Genomic DNA, 20057 nt, shown 5'->3' on the forward strand with positions numbered 1-20057 from the left:
ATTTCAGTTAAAATGAGTACTTTGGGGAGCAGGAAGTTTTCACATCTTAATTTGAATCCCCTCACCTTTATCTTATGCTTTATGTGAGTCAACCTTCCTCAAGTGATAATAGTAAGTAGTATTTTTTTGTTTCTGGGTGCACTGGGTTTTTGTTGTAGTGCGTGGGCTTTCTCTAGTTGTGTCGGGGGCTTAGTTGCCCTGTAGCATGTGGGATCTTAGTTCCCCCACTGGGATCGAACCTACATCCCCTGCATTGGAAGGTGGATTCTTAACCCCTAGACCACCAGGGAAGTCCCAAGTAAGTAGATTTAATGCTAATCAAGTATATTTTTTTCCTTTTGAACTTTTTATTTTGTATTGGGGTATAGCTGATTAATCATGTTGTAATAGTTTGAGGTGAACAGCGCAGGGGCTCAGTCATACATACAAAGATATCCATTCTCCCTCAAACCCCCCTCCCACCCAGGCTGCCACATACCATTGAGTTCCATGTGCTACACTATAGATCCTTGTTGGTTATTCATTTTAAATATAGCAGTGTGTACATGACCGTCCCAAACTCCCTAACTATCCTTTCCCCACCTGCCCCTGGCAACCATAAGTTCGTTCTCTAAGTCTGTGAGTCTCTTTCTGTTTTGTAAGTAAGTTCATTTGTATCATTTTTTTTTTTTAGATTCCCCAATCAAACCTTAAGTTTGATTTTGAGTGTTGTTGAGTATGCTTTTATAATTCAGGAGACAGCACATGCTATGGCTGAGTTTATAATTTCCTCTACAAGAAGTGCTCTGCGTAATGATTTAATGTTAAATCATGCAAGAGCCAAGTATGGTGATTCAATGTCTGTGAAGTCAGCATGTTATCAAACAGGCTTTATAAGAAAATGTAAATAATGCCACCCAAGAACTCCTCAACAGATGCTTATGCACAGGCAGAGACTAAGTATAATCCAGCATATTATGACTCAGCACCAGGGGGGGTATAAAAATAAAAATGGAAAGATTATAAGAACTCATGAATTAATTGTAATAAATTATCTAATCTTACATAAATGGCATTAAAATCTCCTCTGCAGAATAGTAAAGAACAGTAAATATCCAACTCTAATTCCACCATTGTAATAAATCAGTTGTATACATTGCTTTCTTACCATTACTCATAGAAAATCATTACTTTCCTGCCAGATCTTTAGATCAAGCCTCCTTAGATTTCTGTAACACAGAAAGAGGCAACCTGGACTAGCAGAAGGAGCCTGGGCTTTGAGTTAGACACAGGTTTGAATTCATCTCTTTCAGGCTATGTGAGCCTGGACCAGTCAGTGCCTCTGAGCTTCGGTCCTGTCATTTGTAAACTAGGGATGTGCTAGGTGCTCAATAGTATTGTTATTGTCCGTAGTTACAGAGGAAGCTATAAGCTTCAGCAAAGTTGTCAGTGACACCTCACTGTTCACCACAGGATAAAGGTATCCAGGCAGCTGCTCTGACACCACAGCAACTGATACAAACACTCGCTATCATCTATCACATCTGAATTTTCTGATAGTTCCTTTACAAGAGGCTATACTTTATTTCAAAGAGTTAAAGATTAAACTGTGGGATCTTTCCTCTTTTATCAGCAAAGCTCTTTATATGTTTTGGGCTTCACTGTGTCCAAATTTCAGAGATTATCGGTACTAACATGACTTTCCAAGTTTAAAATGATGTTTGCTCTCAGAACACGTTTAAGACCAATAAAAAGTCCGAGTTTGTAAAGATCCTTCTCCCTCATACATTGCACTCTCTTCCTCATTCATTCATTCACTCATGCCTACCATAGGCCAAGAGTCAGATGCCTTTTTTCCCACGAGCAGATTGTTTATCTTTCCTAGTCTGTAATTGAGGTGCAGATGATAGCTTTGTTAGAGTTTTAAGTGGCTTGATAAAAACTAGTCATGTTAGGGTATATTAGCTTTCTAGGTGATTAATTTGGTGTGGTCTTATTATTAACTGTATGTATGTACAGAAGGCAAAGGAAGTTTGTATTCAAATATGAAGTGCTTTCTGTCTCATATACAAGGATATAATCTGAACTTTGGATGAATAAATCATGGTATTTTTGTTTTCAAACACTAGCTTCAAATTGCTTAATACAGTCATCCCTTAGTATTCGTAGGGGATTAGTTCCAGGACCATCTGTGGATACCCACATCCAAGGATACTCAAGTCCATTATATAAAATGGTGTAGTATATGCACAGAGCATACACAAGTTACATAAGTCAGATTCCTCCTTTTCTCCTGTAAAATGAAGTTCATCAATTGTTCCATTAGTCAGTTGTCATGAGGCTTTGATGAGATTAGATAAAATGCTTAGCACAATGCCTGACTTTAAATAAATGCTCCATTCACGTTTGCCTCTCTTGCGTTACTACTGGCCATTAGAGCCAGTCTTACTGAACCAGTCATAGTTTTGAGACAGTATTCTGTCCATTTTATTAAATGGACTGTTACAGTAGAGCTAACATATTAGTTTTTACAAGTGCTTTAAATTGGCTTTAACATGTGGTTGGCTCCTCTGTCAGGTCATTTTAAGGGAATTTTGAGTGATGAGAACTGATGTTCTCATCAGGGGTTCTGATGTCTGAGCCCCTATAGTAGTTCCAGAGCCAGGGCAAGACTCTCCTTTGGGGGTTTTACTTGTGTAATTTGACACAACTGATGATGACATCAAAATTCTTTTACTGAACATCAAGTAATGATCTTTATACTTAGGTTGATTGGTAGACAACTATTAAAAAATGCTTTCTGTCCATGTGCGCTTCTTCCTATACTGGCTGAAGTAGATGGCTATACGTTTAGATAAATCTGGGTAAAATTGAGTTTTCCTGGGGTTATAAAGGGAAGATGATTCTTATTAATAAATAAGTAAATAAATAAATGTCTATCAACTATATGTCCTGTTTAGGCCCTGAGCTTGGAGTTAGGGGTAAAGTGTAACCAGGACACACAGTTTTCTATCTTCATGGAGCTTATTATCACATTGAATTAAAATCAGTTTGGGCTTTGGGGATGGAAAGTCGAGAAATAAGATGAGAGGCTTTGTTCTCACTAAGGCAAGGACAGGAGACATGACTTTCAAAACAGATAAATTTAACTCATATATTTACTTAAAATACAAGTACTGCCTAAAAATGAGCTAAGCACAAATACAGATTAATAGCCTGAATTTCCTAACAAATAGAATTAGTGACAATTTACTTGTTTAAGGTAACTGATCATATGGTAAGCATTTTTCTTAATATAAATTTTTTGCAAGTCAGAAGATTATGTAGCAAAACCAAGTTAGTTCAGACAACACTTATTTAGAATTTATGATCTTAAAAAAAAAAGAACTTATGATCTTTTATTATAGGCTGGATTGAAGTTTATCTTTTATTCCTTAGAGATGAAAAGGATATAAAAACTAAATTAAGATTAAGAAAGATTATAAAGCTAATATTTAATCTACTAGAAGGAGCAAGCTTGCAAAGCAAAAATAGATTCACTTATTAAAAATGTAAATACAAAATCTTGTAAATTGTTTTTTGTTATGAAATGTAATTATATTGACTTCTAGCAATCCGTAGTTTATTCTCATCGCTAGTTATTCTAAGCAGTTTGGAAATAAAATTTATTTCTTTGAAAATATCCTAACATTCCCTATTTTCAGTCTTTTAGAAGTGGATTTTATCTGCTCTTGTAATATACTTGTAATAAGTATAATTGAAACTTTAAATTATTACCATTAAGAATATTTTTATTTTAATTATTTTAACATTTTATTTTAATTATTTTAGAATCTTATTTTTATTTTAAAAATTTTAATTTTTTATTGGCTTATAGTTGATTTACAATGTTGTTACTTTCTGCAGTACAGCAAAGTGAATCAGTTATACTTACATATCCACTCTTTTTTAGAGTCTTTTCTCATGTGGGTCCTTGTCCTACAGATAGAGGCAAAACTGTCTTTCTCAAATGCTAATCTATGGACTGATTCCAGTAGAAGAATTCAGGGGATCGTTGAAAAGTATTAAAAGGGTGAATAGGTCTGGTTTGGGCCCAGACATCTGTATTTTAGAAGTGCTCCCCAGACATCTGTATTTTAGAAGTGCTCCCCAGCTGACTCTTATGCACAATGAACACTGGGAGACACACCCTTTATTAGCGTGTCATTGCATTCTGCCCTCTCTCCTTTGGGCCTCTCTCCTTTCTGCCCTTGATCACTGAAAGAGCCCCCTGGTTAAACTCGTTGACTCAGATACTGCCCACTGTCTTCACTGATTTCAGGGTAAATGGTACACTCATGGGCATGGGACACAAGGTGCTCATGGTGAGACCCTGGCTCTTCTCTCCAGCCTCATCAGTTATTGCTCAGCCACCTGCATCCTTCTTTCCAGCCACATTACGTGACTTTCTATTCTCTAAGTATATCAAGTTTCACAAACCTCCACACCTTTGCACATGCCATTTGCTTAGCCTAGATGGATTTTCACATATCTGATCTCTGCTTATTGTCAAGACAAATAAAAGTATCATACCCTTCTGCTGAGTGAGAGTCTGTGCTTTCCATAACACTCAGTGTTTCAGCTCTTATAAATCTGCACTCTGAATTTTCTTTAGTTCCCGCCACACCCCCCTTCCGAAAACTGAGCCCTTTGATGGCAGGGACTGTACACTTGTGTCTTTTTAGTACCTAGTATATGCCTGGTACATATTATGCAACCAGGTAATATGTTTGTTGAATGAGTGAAAGAAGTCATGTTAACCAGAGCATTTTTCCCTCATTGTAAATAGGGCTTAATGATACTAAGATACTGCTAAATGATACATTAAAATAGTAGTGTAATGGGAACAAGTAAATGGTTTTGCTGATAGTATGCTATAAATTTTGTTTTGTTTCATGCATGCAAATGTTATGATTTTGCTAATATTATGTTACAAACTTTATTCTAATACATTTGAACTGTGGTGTTGGAGAAGACTCTTGAGAGTCCCTTGGACTGCAAGGAGATCCAACCAGTCCATCCTAAAGGAGATCAGTCCTGGGTGTTCATTGGAAGGACTGATGCTGAAGCTGAAACTCCAGTACTTTGGCGACCTCACCTGAAGAGTTAACTCATTGAAAAAGACCCTGATGCTGGGAGGGATTGGGGGCAGGAGGAGAGGGGACGACAGAGGATGAGATGGCTGGATGGCATCACCAACTCGATGGGCATGAGTTTGAGTAAACTCTGGGAGTTGGTGATGGACAGGGAGGCCTGGCGTGTTACAATTCATGGGGTCGCAAAGAGTCAGACACGACTGAGCAACTGAACTGAACTGAACTGATACATGTAAACATTACTTCTTTAAAAAAATTATGGAAAACTAACCAAAATTAGGGCTTTCCTCTGTAGCTCAGTTGGTAAAGAATCTACCTGCAGTGCAGGAGACCCAGGTTCAATTCCTGGGTCGGGAAGATCCCATGGAGAAGGAAATGGCAACCCACTCCAATGTTCTTGCCTGGAGAATCCCACAGACAGAGGAGCCTGGCAGGCTGCAGTCCATGATGTCACAGGAGTCAGACACGACTGAGCGACTAAACCACCAATCAAAATATATCTTAAACAGCTGGTAAAGAGGCTTAAGAACCATAGTACTTCATATTTGCTTTCCTGGAGAGTTACAAATATCTAACATGTTAAATTTGGTTCTATTAAATGGACAACAGTGTACAAAAACATATATTGGATAATGCTGTGATACATTTATCACAGAGAACTTCCGAAAGTAAAACAAGGGTAAGGCGGTTATCTTTTCAGGGAAGGAAATGGCTCTTTGTTCTAAGCTAGTTCTGTCTAATGTTAAAATGAACATAATGTGCTGTTAAAAAAAAAACATGCCAATTGAAACAGAAGAGAGGCTGTGAGGCATAGAATAAAGAAAGTACATGTTTTGGTCAGTGTGAAAATAGCACCATATGGGAAATTCCATTTGGTGATTTCCCAGGTGTCTACTTCACAGTCTCATCTATTATCAACATTTAAATCAGTAAATTTGATGGAGACAAATACAGATGATCAAATTTGTATATACCCGAAGTATGGAGGCATAGAAACTAGACACAGGATTGAAGCTTCAAATAAACACTTAAGAAAGTGAGGTATCGGTGATTGACAATATTATATTGCTTTCAGGTGTACAGAGAGTGATTCAGTGTTTTTATAGACTGTACTCCATTAGAACTTATTACAAAATAATGGCTATATTTCCCTGTGCTGTACAATATATCCTTGTTGCTTAGCTTATTTATTTTATACACGGTAGCTCTTAGTCCCATACTCCTAACTTGCCCCTCCTCTCTTGCCTCTCCCCGCTGGTAACCATTAGTTTGTTCTCTGTATCTGTGTCTGTTTCTGTTTTGTTATATACATTCCTTTGTCTTATTTTTCAGGTTACACACACTCTGACTTGTTTCACTAAGTATAATACTATCTAGTCCATCCAGGTTGTTGCAAGTGCCAGAATTTCATTATTTTCTATGGCTGAGTAGTATTCCATTATGTATACTGCCATATCTTTATCCATTCATCTGTTGATGGACATTTCATTTGCTTCCATATTTTGGCAGTTATAAACATTGGGGTGCATGTATCTTTTTGAATTTGTGCTTTTGGATATATACCCAGCAGTGAAATTGCTGCTTTGCATAGTAATTCTATTTTTAATTTTTTGAGGAAATTCCATACTGTTTTCCACAGTGACTGTACTAATACACATTCCGGCCAACAGTACACAAGGGTTAGCTTTGTTCTACATTCTTGCCAACATTTCTTATTTGTGGTCTTTTTGATAATAGCCACCCTGGTATGAGGTAATATCTCATTATGGTTTTAATTTGCATTTCTCTGATTAGCAGCGTTAAACATCTTTTCATATGCCTGTAGGCCATCTGTGTGTCTTCTTTAGAGAAATATTTATTCAAGTCTTATGCCCATTTTTAAACTGTGTTGCTTCTTTTTTTGATACTGAGTTGTGTGAGCTGTTTATATATTTTGAATATTAACCCCTTATCAGCCATATCATTTGCAATTATTTTCTCCCATTCAGTAGATCATCTTTTCATTTTGTGCAAAAGCCTTGAAGTTTTATTAGGTCTCATTTGTTTATTTTTGCTTTTGTTTTCTTTGCCTTAGACAAATAAAAAAATATGCTATAATTTATATCAAAGAGTGTTCTGCCTATGTTCTTTTTTGGGAGTTTTATGGTTTCAGGTCTTATATTTAGGTCTTTAATCCATTTTGAGTTTAATTTTTTATATGGTGTGAGTAAATATTCTAATATTATTCAACATAGAAAACTTAACAGAAGATTGAAACTTCATATAAACACTCTTTGACTAAGAATAAAACCAACTAAATAATGTCTAACATGCACAAATGTGAAATCCTGTAATTAAGATTAAAAAATTGAAGTGAATAAAAAAAAAGATTAAAAAATTAGTTTTTACAAAGATAGGATAATAGTGACCCAAGTCATCAATAATTCAGATGAAAAACACACAGGGGTTTTAATTGATCCCAAGTTTAGTATTCATCTTTAGAATTATGTGAGATGAAGCATGAGGGTAAACATATATAATATTGTGGCTGGTTCTAAGACATCTTATTATGTCACCTTATTATCATCTACCACTTATTAGTTACTATAGGCAAATCACTTACTTTGGCTTTCTCACTTTTAAGTTAGAATTAATAAAAACTAATGTATTGGGAGTATAGAAAGAGATAATTCATATGCAAATAATTATATAAATGATAGCATTAGCTTTGCAAATACTGAAAAAGCTGCTGCTGCTGCTGCTGCTAAGTCACTTCAGTCGTGTCCGACTCCATGCGACCCCATAGACAGCAGCCCACCAGGCTCCCCCATCCCTGGGATTCTCCAGGCAAGAACGCTGGAGTGGGTTGCCATTTCCTTCTCCAATGCATGAAAGTGAAAAGTGAAAGCGAAGTCACTTAGTCGAGTCTGACTCCTAGCAAGCCCATGGACTGCAGCCTACCAGGCTCCTCCGTCCATGGGATTTTCTAGGCAAGAGTACTGGAGTGGGGTGCCATTGCCTTCTCCACTGAAAAAGCTAGTGCACATTAAACCTTTAGTAGAGAGGTGCAGCATTCAAACCTAGTGAGCACAAGCTATAGTGGGAAAGTGTAAACTGAATTGACCATAAATTTTTTGAGGGGAGTGATTTTTATGTGATTGATTCAGACTTTCATTTTTATTATTTTCCCACTACCTATATTCCCTTGGGCAAGTTATTTATCCTAAACTCTTCATATGTTAAGTGAGGATAATTGTGTGTAACTATAGAAGTTAAAGAGTAACATATTTTAACATTGATTCTGATTGGTAGAGTTGTGGAGAGGCAAATTTTGCGGGAAGTGGGTGTGGAGGCTCCAGCAGCATTTTCAGCAGCTCCTTCCTTGAAACTACTGTCTCCTGGAAATCCAGACCCTCACGTGATCCCATTGGAGGCCTGTGAAATTTTGCTTATTGTATGTTTCACTCTTCAGTGAAGACTGTTTTCTTTGGGTAGAGAAATTGTTTATATTTATCTCTTGAGTATAGTTTTAAGGGAGGTTTGAAATGTGATATTGTTGCAAGTGCCAGGGAGCTATATACTTAAACATTTTATATCTAATAAGGCTTGGACTATAAAGCTGAGTGCCGAAGAATTGATGCTTTTGAACTGTGGTGTTGGAGAAGACTCTTGAGAGTCCCTTGGACAGCAAGGAGATCCAGTCAGTCCATCCTAAAGGAAATCGGTCCTGAATATTCATTGGAAGGACTGATGCTGAAGCCGAAACTCCAGTACTTTGGCCACCTGATGCGAAGAACTGACTTGTTTGAAAAGACCCTAATGCTGGAAGAGATTGAAGGCGGAGGAGAAGGGGACAACAGAAGATGAGATGGTTGGATGGCATCACCGACTCGATGGACATGAGTTTGAGTAAACTCCGGGAGTTGGTGATGGACAGGGAAGCTTGGCATACTGCAGTCCATGGGGTTGGCAAAGAGTTGGATACAACTGAGTGACTGAACTGAACTGAATTAATTCAAATTTTAACCTAACTCTTCTATCCCACAGGATGATATCTCTAATTCTGAAATTTTAGACATCAGGAATGTGATAGCAGGAGAAATATTTTGGGGCAGAAGGCATCTTCCTGGAATTAATCAAATCATATATATATATATATATATATTAATTGAAGCATAATTGGCATACAAAATTGTATTAATTTCAGATGTAGGACATAATGGTTGACATTTGTATGCATTGTGAAATGTTCACCATGGTAAGTCTTATTTCTCATTTGTCATGATAAAAAGTTATGAATTTTTTTTCTTGAGATGAGAACTTTTAAGATTTACTTTCTTAGCAATCTTTATTTATTTTTGGCCACATCTCATGGCATGTGAGATCTTAGTTCTCCCACCAGGGATTGAACCCATGCCACGTACCAGGGAAGTCCTCTTAGTAACTTTTAAACTTGTAATACAATATTTTGAACTATAGTTCCAAACTATATATGCATGACATTTATATGCATGACATTTAGTCATCCCATCTTCAGAAGTTTCCTGTGTAAAAGCACAGTTAACTTGATGGGGTGGGCTGAGGGGGATAGGAGGAAGAGACCAGAGATCACCAGCAGCTAGCATTCCATGTGTAATTCCAAAGAGTTTCTGGAAAATTTAGCATTGGATCCCCTTGCTATAGATATCAAAAATCACTGGTGGGGTTGGAATTGTTAAATATAATATCTTCGTCAAACTACAAAGAAGCTAACAAAATTTAACAGGGCTCTGCAGGACTAACACTGTCTTTAAACAGTTCCATGAACGTGGGCCCATGGTCCATCTTGCTTATCTTCTTCTTCCCTTGCCATGATTACTCCCTCCTCTTGGGCTCTGGGCCTCTTCTTCTTGCCTTTGCTTAAGGAATTCCTCACAAAGTTTTCTAGTTATTGTCTATGTATATGTTCAATCACTCTCTCTTTATTGAGTCCTTCCCATCCACACTTAAAATATTGAAGACTCAAAATTTCAAAACAATCCCCCCCTTTCAACTTATATTGAAGGAGGAAACAGAACAGGCTCCATCTTGAAAGCAGGACTCCATCTTGGGCCGGACTGTGGACTCTGAGCTCTATGCCCAGTATCTATGGAAACGACATACCAGCTGGAAAACCAGACCCCCAGATGGAAGAGCCCCAGGGCTCATACCTAGACTCTCCATGCCTAAAAGAATAGCCTAATTATCTGTGAAACTGAATAGAATCATAAATTCTATTATGCTTATTGGGGTATGACCACAGGCCTATTGATAATTGTCTACTGTTAACTACCTAGGCTTAAGGCATATGGATGATGGGTTAACTTTGTATCTTTCTTTTCCTTTGTTCAGACTAGTTTCAGGGAATTTGGGGAGGTGGGTTTGGGCACATATACTTAGGGTATATAAGGTTTTCACAAAAACTGGTCAGGGTCCTTGGCTAAGAGAAGACTCTGCCTCGGGCCCACCAGTGTAATAAACTGCACTCCACTATTGTGTTGTCCTTCTGAGTGAATTTGTTTCCTGGAATGTGTGGCTACAACAATATCCTCTTACAACCATGTCTCTCTCTGTCTCATTTCAATCTTCATGAAGGGGTCATCACACACTGACAGCCTCTGTTTTCTCCTGGACTCCTCAACTCCTTGTCTAATCTTGGTCTTTGCCACCCAAAAACAAAACAAAAAGACCTATATTAAAGACACTAATGAACTTGTTCAAAGCTAATCTCCATTTCTTCTTCAAGTCTCTTTCTTTGCCATAACATTCTCTAAGAAGCTTTCCATAACCCTATAGATCTTCACAAGGTAGCTGTTGTACCTGCTGCCCCAACCTAGTACCCTGTACTTTGGGCACAGAATTGATTACACTGCATTGCAAAGATCTGTTTACAGTTTCTGTTCCCCACTAGATTCTAAGGAGGGTTGGGGCCTTGTCTATCTTGTTCCCTGTGTGTCCTGGGAGAGGGACATCACAAATACTTGAATGAATGAAAATGAATATTACCATTGCATTTTTGGAAAAAAAATATGTGTATGACTAAAAGAAATTACATCAAAATTTAAATAGTGGTAATTTATTTAGTGCTCATGAGTATTGATATTATATTTAATTTATATTTTTCCTTTTCTTTTTTTTGGCCATGCCTCATGGCATATGGGATCTTAGTTTCCCAACCAGGGAATGAAACCATGCCCCTTGCAGTGGAAGTGTGAAGTCTGAATCACTGGACTGCCAGGGAAGTCCTGTATTTTTCTTTTAACGAATATTATTTTTTATTTTTACTTTTTTTTTATTGGAGTATAGTTGCTTTACAATGTTGTGTCAGTTTCTGCTGCACAACAAACCGAATCAGTCATATATACACTCACACCCATTCTTCTCTTGATTTCCTTCCCATTTAGGTCATTACAGAACATTGAGTAGAGTTCTCTGTGCTATACAGTAGCAATATTATTTTCTAAAATTAGTTTATATCACTGTATAATAGGAGAAGGAAACCAAGCCAACCATAGGGTCAAATAGCAGAAGGTACACAAACCAGACCGAATATTTTTTTCCATACTGACATTTGGTGGCTTGATGAGGCCCACAGTACACCAGAAAAAAATTTTTTTTTCCCCTAGTACACTATGGGCTTCCCTGGTGGCAAAGAATCTGCCTGCAATGTGGGAGAACTGAGTTCGGTCCCTGGGTTGGAAAGATCCCCTGGAGGAGGGCATGGCAACCCACTCCAGTATTCTTGACTGGAGAATCCCCACGGACAGAGGAGCCTGGCGGGCTACAGTCCATAGGGTCACAAAGAGTCGCACATGACTGAGTGACTAAGCACAGCACAGTACACTATAATCCTAGAGGTGTGGTCATTTACATACATTTGCTTATTCTGTTTTCTTCATCATCCATCCAAGACTGGCAAATGCCACTTCCTCCATGCAGTCTTCCCTCATTCATACCAGTGTGAAGTACCTCCCCAGCCCTGAGCTCCTGCTAAATGCTGCTCTTCTCTTCCCCCTGAAGCATTTACTATTTGGGCCTCCATCTTTTGACACCTTATACCCTACCAGGGGCAGATCCCTTTATTCCCACTGAAGACCCTGATATTCCCAGTAACCAGGACCAATTCTGGCCAGAGGCATGTGTGAGAGGGTAGCAGGCAGGAAGGCTAGGGGTCTCCAAATGGAGGAAATAGGCTGTAAATGTCAGACGTCTTTTATCTCTCTCTTAAGCGGCAGGAGGAAACAAACTACATGTGACAGATTTTTTCCCTTTCTCTATACAAAATTGAAAGGAGATTTCCTTTAAAATTCTGTGTTGCCATGACAACACCTGGTTCCACCTGAACTTAACTTTTTTCAAACCTTGAGCTAACCAATGCAGTTCTTCTTACGGAAATATTTTTCTTAAGTTATGTTAATGAACTATATTTACCCTAGACTCTGTCTTTCTTCAAGTCAGTTTGCCTAAGGCTCAGAACCTACGTGAACAAACCAGTATGTTTTATTCATGCAAATGTTCTCTTAAGCTATGTTAATGAGACTATGTATTTGCCTGGAAACCTGCCTTTCTTCAAGATTCACGCCAATCATTTTATGGCCTGGGACAACTCACCTTGTGCCAATGTTATCTCAAAATGCATGTTGTGGGTGAGGGGCCTGGTGCCAGTCTCTGAGTTTTGAGACATTTCCTTTCTCTAACTAGCAACGTGCTAGTAGCTATATAACTTCCTGCTAACGACTAGCAGGGGGACACGCTTTCTTCCCCCTTCTGATGTCTATGTCAGAAGCTTTCTCTCTTTCTTTTATACTTTAATAAAACTTTATCACACAAAAGCTCTGAGCAATCAAGCCTCGTCGCTGGCCACGGATTGAATTCCTCTCCTCTGAAGGCCAGGAATCTCAGTGTCTTTCACGGCTCAGCAACAACCTTTCATATGGCATTTAGCCATTTCCAGCCCTACTTCCTGATGCTCAAGTCACCTACTGGCTGGCCGAACCTCGAGCATATGCCCTAGGCTGCACATTCCACTCTTAAGAAGAGAAATAGTGCCTGGGTTCTTCTTCTTCTGATAATGTAAAAACCACCCCCTAGACCTAACAAGGTCTGGATTCTAGCCTTTTCCCTTGCCAATTCTCTTCCAAAAGACATGAACAATGCCTTGGGGCTGGGGCTCCACCCCCTGATGCCAACTTCTGTCCTTCTTAAGGTGCCATCTGCTTCACATTCACCAATGAGATTCAGCTTACCTAACGTGACACTCTGCTACTTTGTCTTAGAATGTTCATGGTCCAGAAATCATCATAACTTCCAATCCTATGTTTGTGTATCAGACTTAACTCTTTCTTCCTCTTTCCTCCAAATTCTCTTGTCCCTACCCTGCCAGTTCTCCAAGTGCATCACCTATCAGGCTGCATCCTGCATGGGGTCAGCAGGACACCATACACAAAGTTGTGATGCTGCAATGAGCTGCTCCCTTAATGATCACCATGTGTGGGTGCTCAGTCATGTCCATCTCTTTTGAGACTCCATGGACTCCACTGTCCACCAGGCTCCAGCCCATCAGGCTCCTCTGTCCATGGGATTTCCCAGGCAGATACTGGCATGGGTTGCCATTTCCTTCTCTGGGGGATCTTCCCTGACCCAGGGATCGAACCCTCATCTCTTTCTTTGGTAAGCGGATTCTTTACTACTGAGCAACCAGGGAAGCACTTTATGATCGATCACCAGATAGACTACAGCCACCGTGCGTGGGCAGGGACAAAGCAAATGGCCAGATTATGGTTGGTAGAGGTTGGAGGGTATGAACTACGCACAGTAAACTTCCACAGTCCGCCGATGTCACTACTTCTTTCAAAGCAGATGGGCTCCAGGTCTTCATCTAAGCAGCATTTGATGGAGGACAGGCCACTCACACCAGCTCCGATCACTGCAACTCGCTTGGCCATGCTGTGTTCTGTATGATACAGATTAAGCAGAGCTTCTTTATATGACAAGGAGCCCTTGTCACAGAATTCAACTTTCACAATGATATAGATACCCTCCTTTTGTCTCTGAGCTGAGGCAGAATCATATTTTGGCTAAATATGAAGGCTCTGAAATCAGACTGTTTCAGTTTAGATGCTGGATTCATTTATTTACAGTATGATCTTGGGCTAGTTGTTTATTCTTTCTGTGCCTCAGTTTTCTCATCAGTATAATGAGAGTGGAAATAATAATGCCTATCTAAAATAGGCATTGTCCTGAAATTAAATGACTGAGATATGTTGGAAAGGTTGTAGAAGTGTGTCTGCTACATAGTAAGTACTCAGTTAAATTTTGCTCTTATTACTATCTAGTTTAGCCAAGACCTAGCACCAAATATTTAATTAGCATTCATTTCCCACTTCTCTAACGACTCCTTCCTTTCCTCTCTTCTTTCTGGAAAAGGCAGCTCACACAGATAAAATTTATCAACATTTGGGAACACACAGATAGACACACCTGGTGCTTCCTTTGGATTGAGGAGTAAAAGGTCTTCATCCCCTTAAGATTTTATATTCCCTCAGTATTAAAAACACTTTGCTATCACCTAACCCTTCTAAAATCCTAGGAACTGCAACCAGCAAAAATGTTCATTTTTATTCAAAGCATCTAAAGTCCTAAAGAGTAGCTAGTCATGGGTCATGTCCAGTAGCAAAAAAGATACTACATGAATTGAGGGGAAGTTCTTAACTTTGAACAATGAAAGCTTAACTGACCGTAATACAGAACTAAGTCCCCAAGGAAATCCATATGGCATATTCTAGAGACCAAGATGAGATCACATGGAAATGGGGATGTTACCCTTGTCAGGAAAGATTGGAGGAAGCATGAAGGTGTTATGACAGTTTATATCAGGTTTTAAAATTGTAGTTTTGGGCTTATGCAGGTATCAACATACTGTTTATTTTTTTTTTTTTATCAGATGGGTTAATACTAAGTTAATTCCAGCGAATCAGGTTTGTCACATGGAGGGCTTTGAAGTGTCAGGTGGACTCAGGTGTAACTGCTGAGTTTTTGAACATGACTTAAAGCCAGTCTGCTAGTAAGACGCTGAGTCGAGAGAGACTCTAGATATCTGAGTATGAGTCTGGATGTGCACATCTCACTGGGGTGAGAGTCTGAAGTGTCCCGAGATTCCTGCTACTGAGCCTCTTCCCTCATTTGAGCTCAGGTTTGCTGCCATGCTTTCTGGGTGGGTTTGCGGTGGGGGGTTTATCCTCAGGGCTTTGCAGTTTCTCTCTAGCCAAATCAGAGCCCCCAGGCACAAGAAGAGTGTCAGTAAAGGAGATGGTTGGGGGAAATGGGCTCTGGATTGGTTGGTTTGGATTCAAAAAGTCACCCTCCCAGGAGGGAAGTTTACTACCTCAAGGAGCTGGCTAAGCCAGGGAGCAGCAGTCCCTAAGGCATCAGCAAAGCCTTAACTGTCAAAGCATCAAAATATAGAAAATAAAGAGGTATGGTTAATACAAAGTGAGAAAGGGGAAAGCGCTGGGAAGAAAATAAAAAATAAAAGGACCCCTAGGCACAAAGACAAAGGGAGTTAGTGACTTTACAGAGGGCAGAAGAAGACTTCTGAGCCCTTGGACCTCTCAGACTTACCTGGTTCCAGAGGGACTTGCAGGAAGGATCAGAGGGCTTTTCCAGGCTTGCCTGTTTCAAAATCTTACTTGCCGTCCTTCCCTTTGCAAGGTTGAGAACTTCCTGCCTGGCTTCATTATTTACAACAAAATTTACACTCTTCCCTCCCTGAGACTTTTGGTTTATTTAGGAGTCTCTTTTTGATTTTGGAAGAGTTGGGTAGTCTGCAGTAAGAATGGACCCTGGAGGCAGCAAAACTGGGTTTGAACTCTGTCTCTGCAACTGATGGGCCATGTGCCCCCCAAACAACCCACTTACACACTTCAAGATGTACTGTTTGCAAATAAGAAACACAGTCACATGGAAGGATTGTTTGAGTCTGAAACTGTGATAATAATTACACAAAACTGCCTAGCACCAAATATTTACTCAGAATTCATTTCCCACCTCCCTAACTATTCCCTCCTTTCCTCTCTTCTTTCTGGAGAAGACATCTCACACAGATAAAATTCATCAGCAAGTTTGGAAACACATAGGCAAACACACCCATGGCTTCCTTTGGTCTAGATAGCTAGTAAAAGGTCTAGATAGCTTTTAATCAGAAACAAATGGCCTCCCCCGATAAGAACACATACATTTCCAGGGCACGAGGGAGAAGTCTGGAATTGGCAGATCTCACTGTGCTCTGTTTTTGCAATAATAATAAGAAAGAAATAGTTGTTAAGTGATCTGGTTAAAATGCAAAATGTGCTGCAGTGAATAGACTGGTAGCAAATTAATTCACTCCACACGTGTACTCTATGTAACTCTAAGGGCAGATACTGAGCCAAGTTTTGGGGCCCCCAGAATGATTAAGAATCAGTGAGTAAAAAACAGTAATAAATACAGACCCAGTGACTATCCACAAGAAGATGCCACTATATAGACAGAGGCTGACACGCATGATATCAGGCAATATGTCTTGTAATAGCAGCATGCTCTGGGTACAAATGCTTGAAGACACTCTTGGGCTGCTTAGCTATGCCTGGAGACCTAGCTAGAGATACATACTGGGCTGTGTTTTTCCTGAGCAAAAACACCCAAGTGCCAAATAATTGATGCCCCAAATAGATGTAAATTGAAAGGCAGGGGAGAATACTGCAGGCCTGATGGGTCAGGAGGACAGGTGTGCTAAGCTCTTTGCAAACTGTAAGAATGTGCTATAAACGTAAGGTCCATTGCTGATATTTCGTTGCTGATATTTCGTTCCTTAATAGAAAAAGCCCTAATCTACTGAGTTGGAATTTTGAACAACAAGAAGACCCTATCCCATATCTGACACACCATAAAATGTAGCAGTCATTTTTGAGACATGGAGAGACTTGGATGATTAGCAAATCATACAGTTGATTATGATTTATATGAGTTTGGACTTCAATCTGTTTATATTTCTTATTATATCACTCTAACAGTGTTCTTCCTTTGCTACCGTATTTCCAAATGTGACACTTGTGGAATATTTTGTGTTTCTCAATGACAGGCAATTCCATCTCATCCAAAAGATGAAATCAGAAAGGAGCCTGGAATCACAGACAGTCCCACAGTTCTGTTATTCTCACCACATCTTCCTTCCGGGTGGCTTCTCCCTTTCATAACTTTGTTTCTTTAAGAAGTTCCTTTGCTTCCTGGTTTTCGCCCTAATTCTGCTGCCTTAACCCTAATCAAGAGACTCTCCAAAGACAGGATCACGCTTATCTCTAAGGAGTGCACTCACTTACCAAGGGGAATATTTACCCTCTGTGAAAGCAGCTTCTGGAAACATTTCCCCATTAAAAGAAAAAAATCCAGGAAACTTACCTTGCTGGCACAGAGCAGGTACTTTTACAAATTATTTCTCAAAGCCAATAGCCAATGACAGTGTTTGTCTTTAAAACAAAACAAAACAAAATTCCAAACGCAAACTCTTTGCTCTAAAAGAAAATAAAAAATAAAGGAATGCTGACTTTAATCAAAGTGCTCTTGGTTTAAAACAAAAACCTGCCGTTTTTCCTGTCATGCTGATGACAGCTGAAAATATACTCGCTGAGGGAAAAGAAAGTTGTGTAGGGCACCAGTTGAAACTTCCGTGATCTCGAGGGAGGGCTCAATGACGAATTAGAAGAGAGTTGTCGGATTGGAAAGCCACAAGCGACTTCTGCCCCTTTCCCCCACCCTCCTAAACGTCCCAGTTCCGACGGAGCTCTAAACTTAAAGGGGAGCACGTGGTGAGCGACTGCTCTTCTCACGGTAGCCTTTAGAGGGCGCCAAATCAGCCCAAACCACAATCGCCAGTGAATCGGGCGTTCTGCTTAACTAAATTCTGACTCTTGAATTAGTCTCTTGAACTATTATAGGAGCTGTCCATAGGAGAAGGCCAATTATGTGACTATTGTGTCATCAAGTTCTCCCAAGTAGGGTTAGTTCCCTAACCCCAAAAGTGTGATTTCAAAATTCAGGACTTATTAGGAATTTAAGCAGCTTCGTCTTTTCAGAAAAGGCCAGCAGAGGGAGCTGGTAACACATATTTGAAAAAGCTTAAAATTGGTTTTAGATGTTAGCCTAGGGCACAAGAAGAGAAATAATTACAGAAGCACTGGCAATAATAGAATAATAGAATCCTAAACACCTTCCACTGAGAGCCTGGAATTCAGTGTCAAAGACCATCTTAGCCTCACTTAACATTTTCTAGCCCAGTGGCGCAAATGAGCCAGGAATCCTGATTCCAGGAATCAGGAAGGTAACCTAAATGAGGGAGGAGGGCCTGGACAAGATCTGACTGGAAAGCACTTCCCCCATGTATTAGGTTTAACTAAATGGCATTATTTGAGAGCATAAGCCCCAAATTGCAAGGTTTTTAGATTCCTTTTAATAGAAACTACAAACTCAAATTTTTGTATAAAATCTTCTGTTGGCAACAAACTAATTTTTATTTTGAAAAATATTAAGCCCAGAGGAAAGTTGAAAAAACAATTTGATTAATGTGCATCAACATATCCCTCACCCGTTTCATCAACTAGCAACCTCTTGACACATTGGCATTTTCTTCATCTCTCTTTCTCTTTCTCTAACACACATGTACCCAAGAGACACACACACATAGACCTAAACACACACATCTGAAAGTCATCTTCAAACATCAGGATGCCATCAGAATATTTCAGCATATATTTCACAAAAGTAAGGGCATTTTCCCACAGAGTCATTATCATTACCACATCTAAGTCAATATAACTTCAGTATCATCCAACATACAGTCCACTTTCAAATTTCTCCAGTTATTCCCCAAAATGTTCTCATCCAGTGGTGTACTGGAGCTGGTATGCACAAAGGGAATATGTATGTCTTCCAAGTTCAGTGATTGCTTGGCATTATGCATAGTAATGCTTGACAAAATAGCTTGACATTGTTCACAGTGGGGATGTTTACATCATGGAAACTGGCAAACAGTACAAATTTGGGATGTCCCCCACCCCCAGCCATTTGTTAAATATTTACCCTCTCATTTTTGGCAAATGGTTTTATTGAGGCCTAGGATATACAAAAAAACCCTGTATATATTTAATGTATATAATTTGATGAATTTGGACATATGCGTGCATCTGTGAAACCATCATAGCTCAAGGTAATAAACACATTCATCCTCCAGAAGTTTCCTCATGGACCTTTGTTTGTTTTTGGTTAAGAATATTTGACATGAGATATACCCACTTGCTGCTGTGCTGTGTTCAGTCACAAAGTAGTGTCCAACTCTTTGTAACCCCATGGACTGTAGCCTACTAGGCTTCTTTGTCTATGGGATTTTCCAGGCAAGAATACTTAAGTGGGTTGTCATTTCTTCCTAGAGGGGATCTTCCCAACCCAGGGATTGAAACCGAGTCTCCTGCACTGGCAGGCAGATTCTTTACTACTGAGCCAGCTGGGAAGCCATACACCCTCTTAACAAATCTTTAACAAATTTTTGAAATGCACAATACACTATTGTTAACTCTTGGCATTACATTGAACAGCAGATCTCCAGAATTTATTCATCTTGCATAAGTGAAAGTTTATATCCATTGAACAACAACTCTCCATTTCCCTCTCCCTCTAGTCTCTGGCAAGCACCATTCCACTGTTTCCTTCTATAAATTTAACTATTTTGAGTACCTCATATAAATAGAATAATACAGATTTGTATTTTTGTGACTGGCTTATTTCACTTACAGTAATGTCTCCAGGTTCATTAATGCTGTCCCATATCACACAATTTCTTTTCTTTTTTAAGAGCTGAATAATATTATACTGTATGTATATACCACATCTCTTTATTCATTCATCTGTCCATGGACA

The 20057-nt window shown here is 39.2% G+C and overlaps 1 protein-coding gene across 3 annotated transcripts in view; it reads right to left on the reverse strand.

The window, feature by feature from the left end:
• The window catches only part of FMO2 (flavin containing dimethylaniline monoxygenase 2), a 34592-nt gene extending 16705 nt beyond the window's left edge, over positions 1 to 17887 (reverse strand). The window contains exons 1-2 of one of the 3 annotated variants that reach the window (XM_043487006.1): positions 17547 to 17886; positions 13925 to 14064 (exon numbers count right to left, since the gene is read on the reverse strand). In XM_043487006.1, the coding sequence (XP_043342941.1) occupies positions 13925 to 14056 (132 nt within the window). In that variant the 5' untranslated portion in view covers positions 14057 to 14064; positions 17547 to 17886. Of the gene's footprint in view, positions 1 to 13924; positions 14065 to 15731; positions 17488 to 17546 lie in introns of those variants that run through there. The other 2 variants (XM_043487007.1, XM_043487009.1) reach the window with 2 other exon arrangements.
• Between the last annotated feature and the right edge of the window lie 2170 nt (positions 17888 to 20057).

The sequence above is a fragment of the Cervus canadensis genome, chromosome 14 (genome assembly GCF_019320065.1).
Source record: "Cervus canadensis isolate Bull #8, Minnesota chromosome 14, ASM1932006v1, whole genome shotgun sequence".
In the NCBI taxonomy this organism is placed as follows: domain Eukaryota; kingdom Metazoa; phylum Chordata; class Mammalia; order Artiodactyla; family Cervidae; genus Cervus; species Cervus canadensis.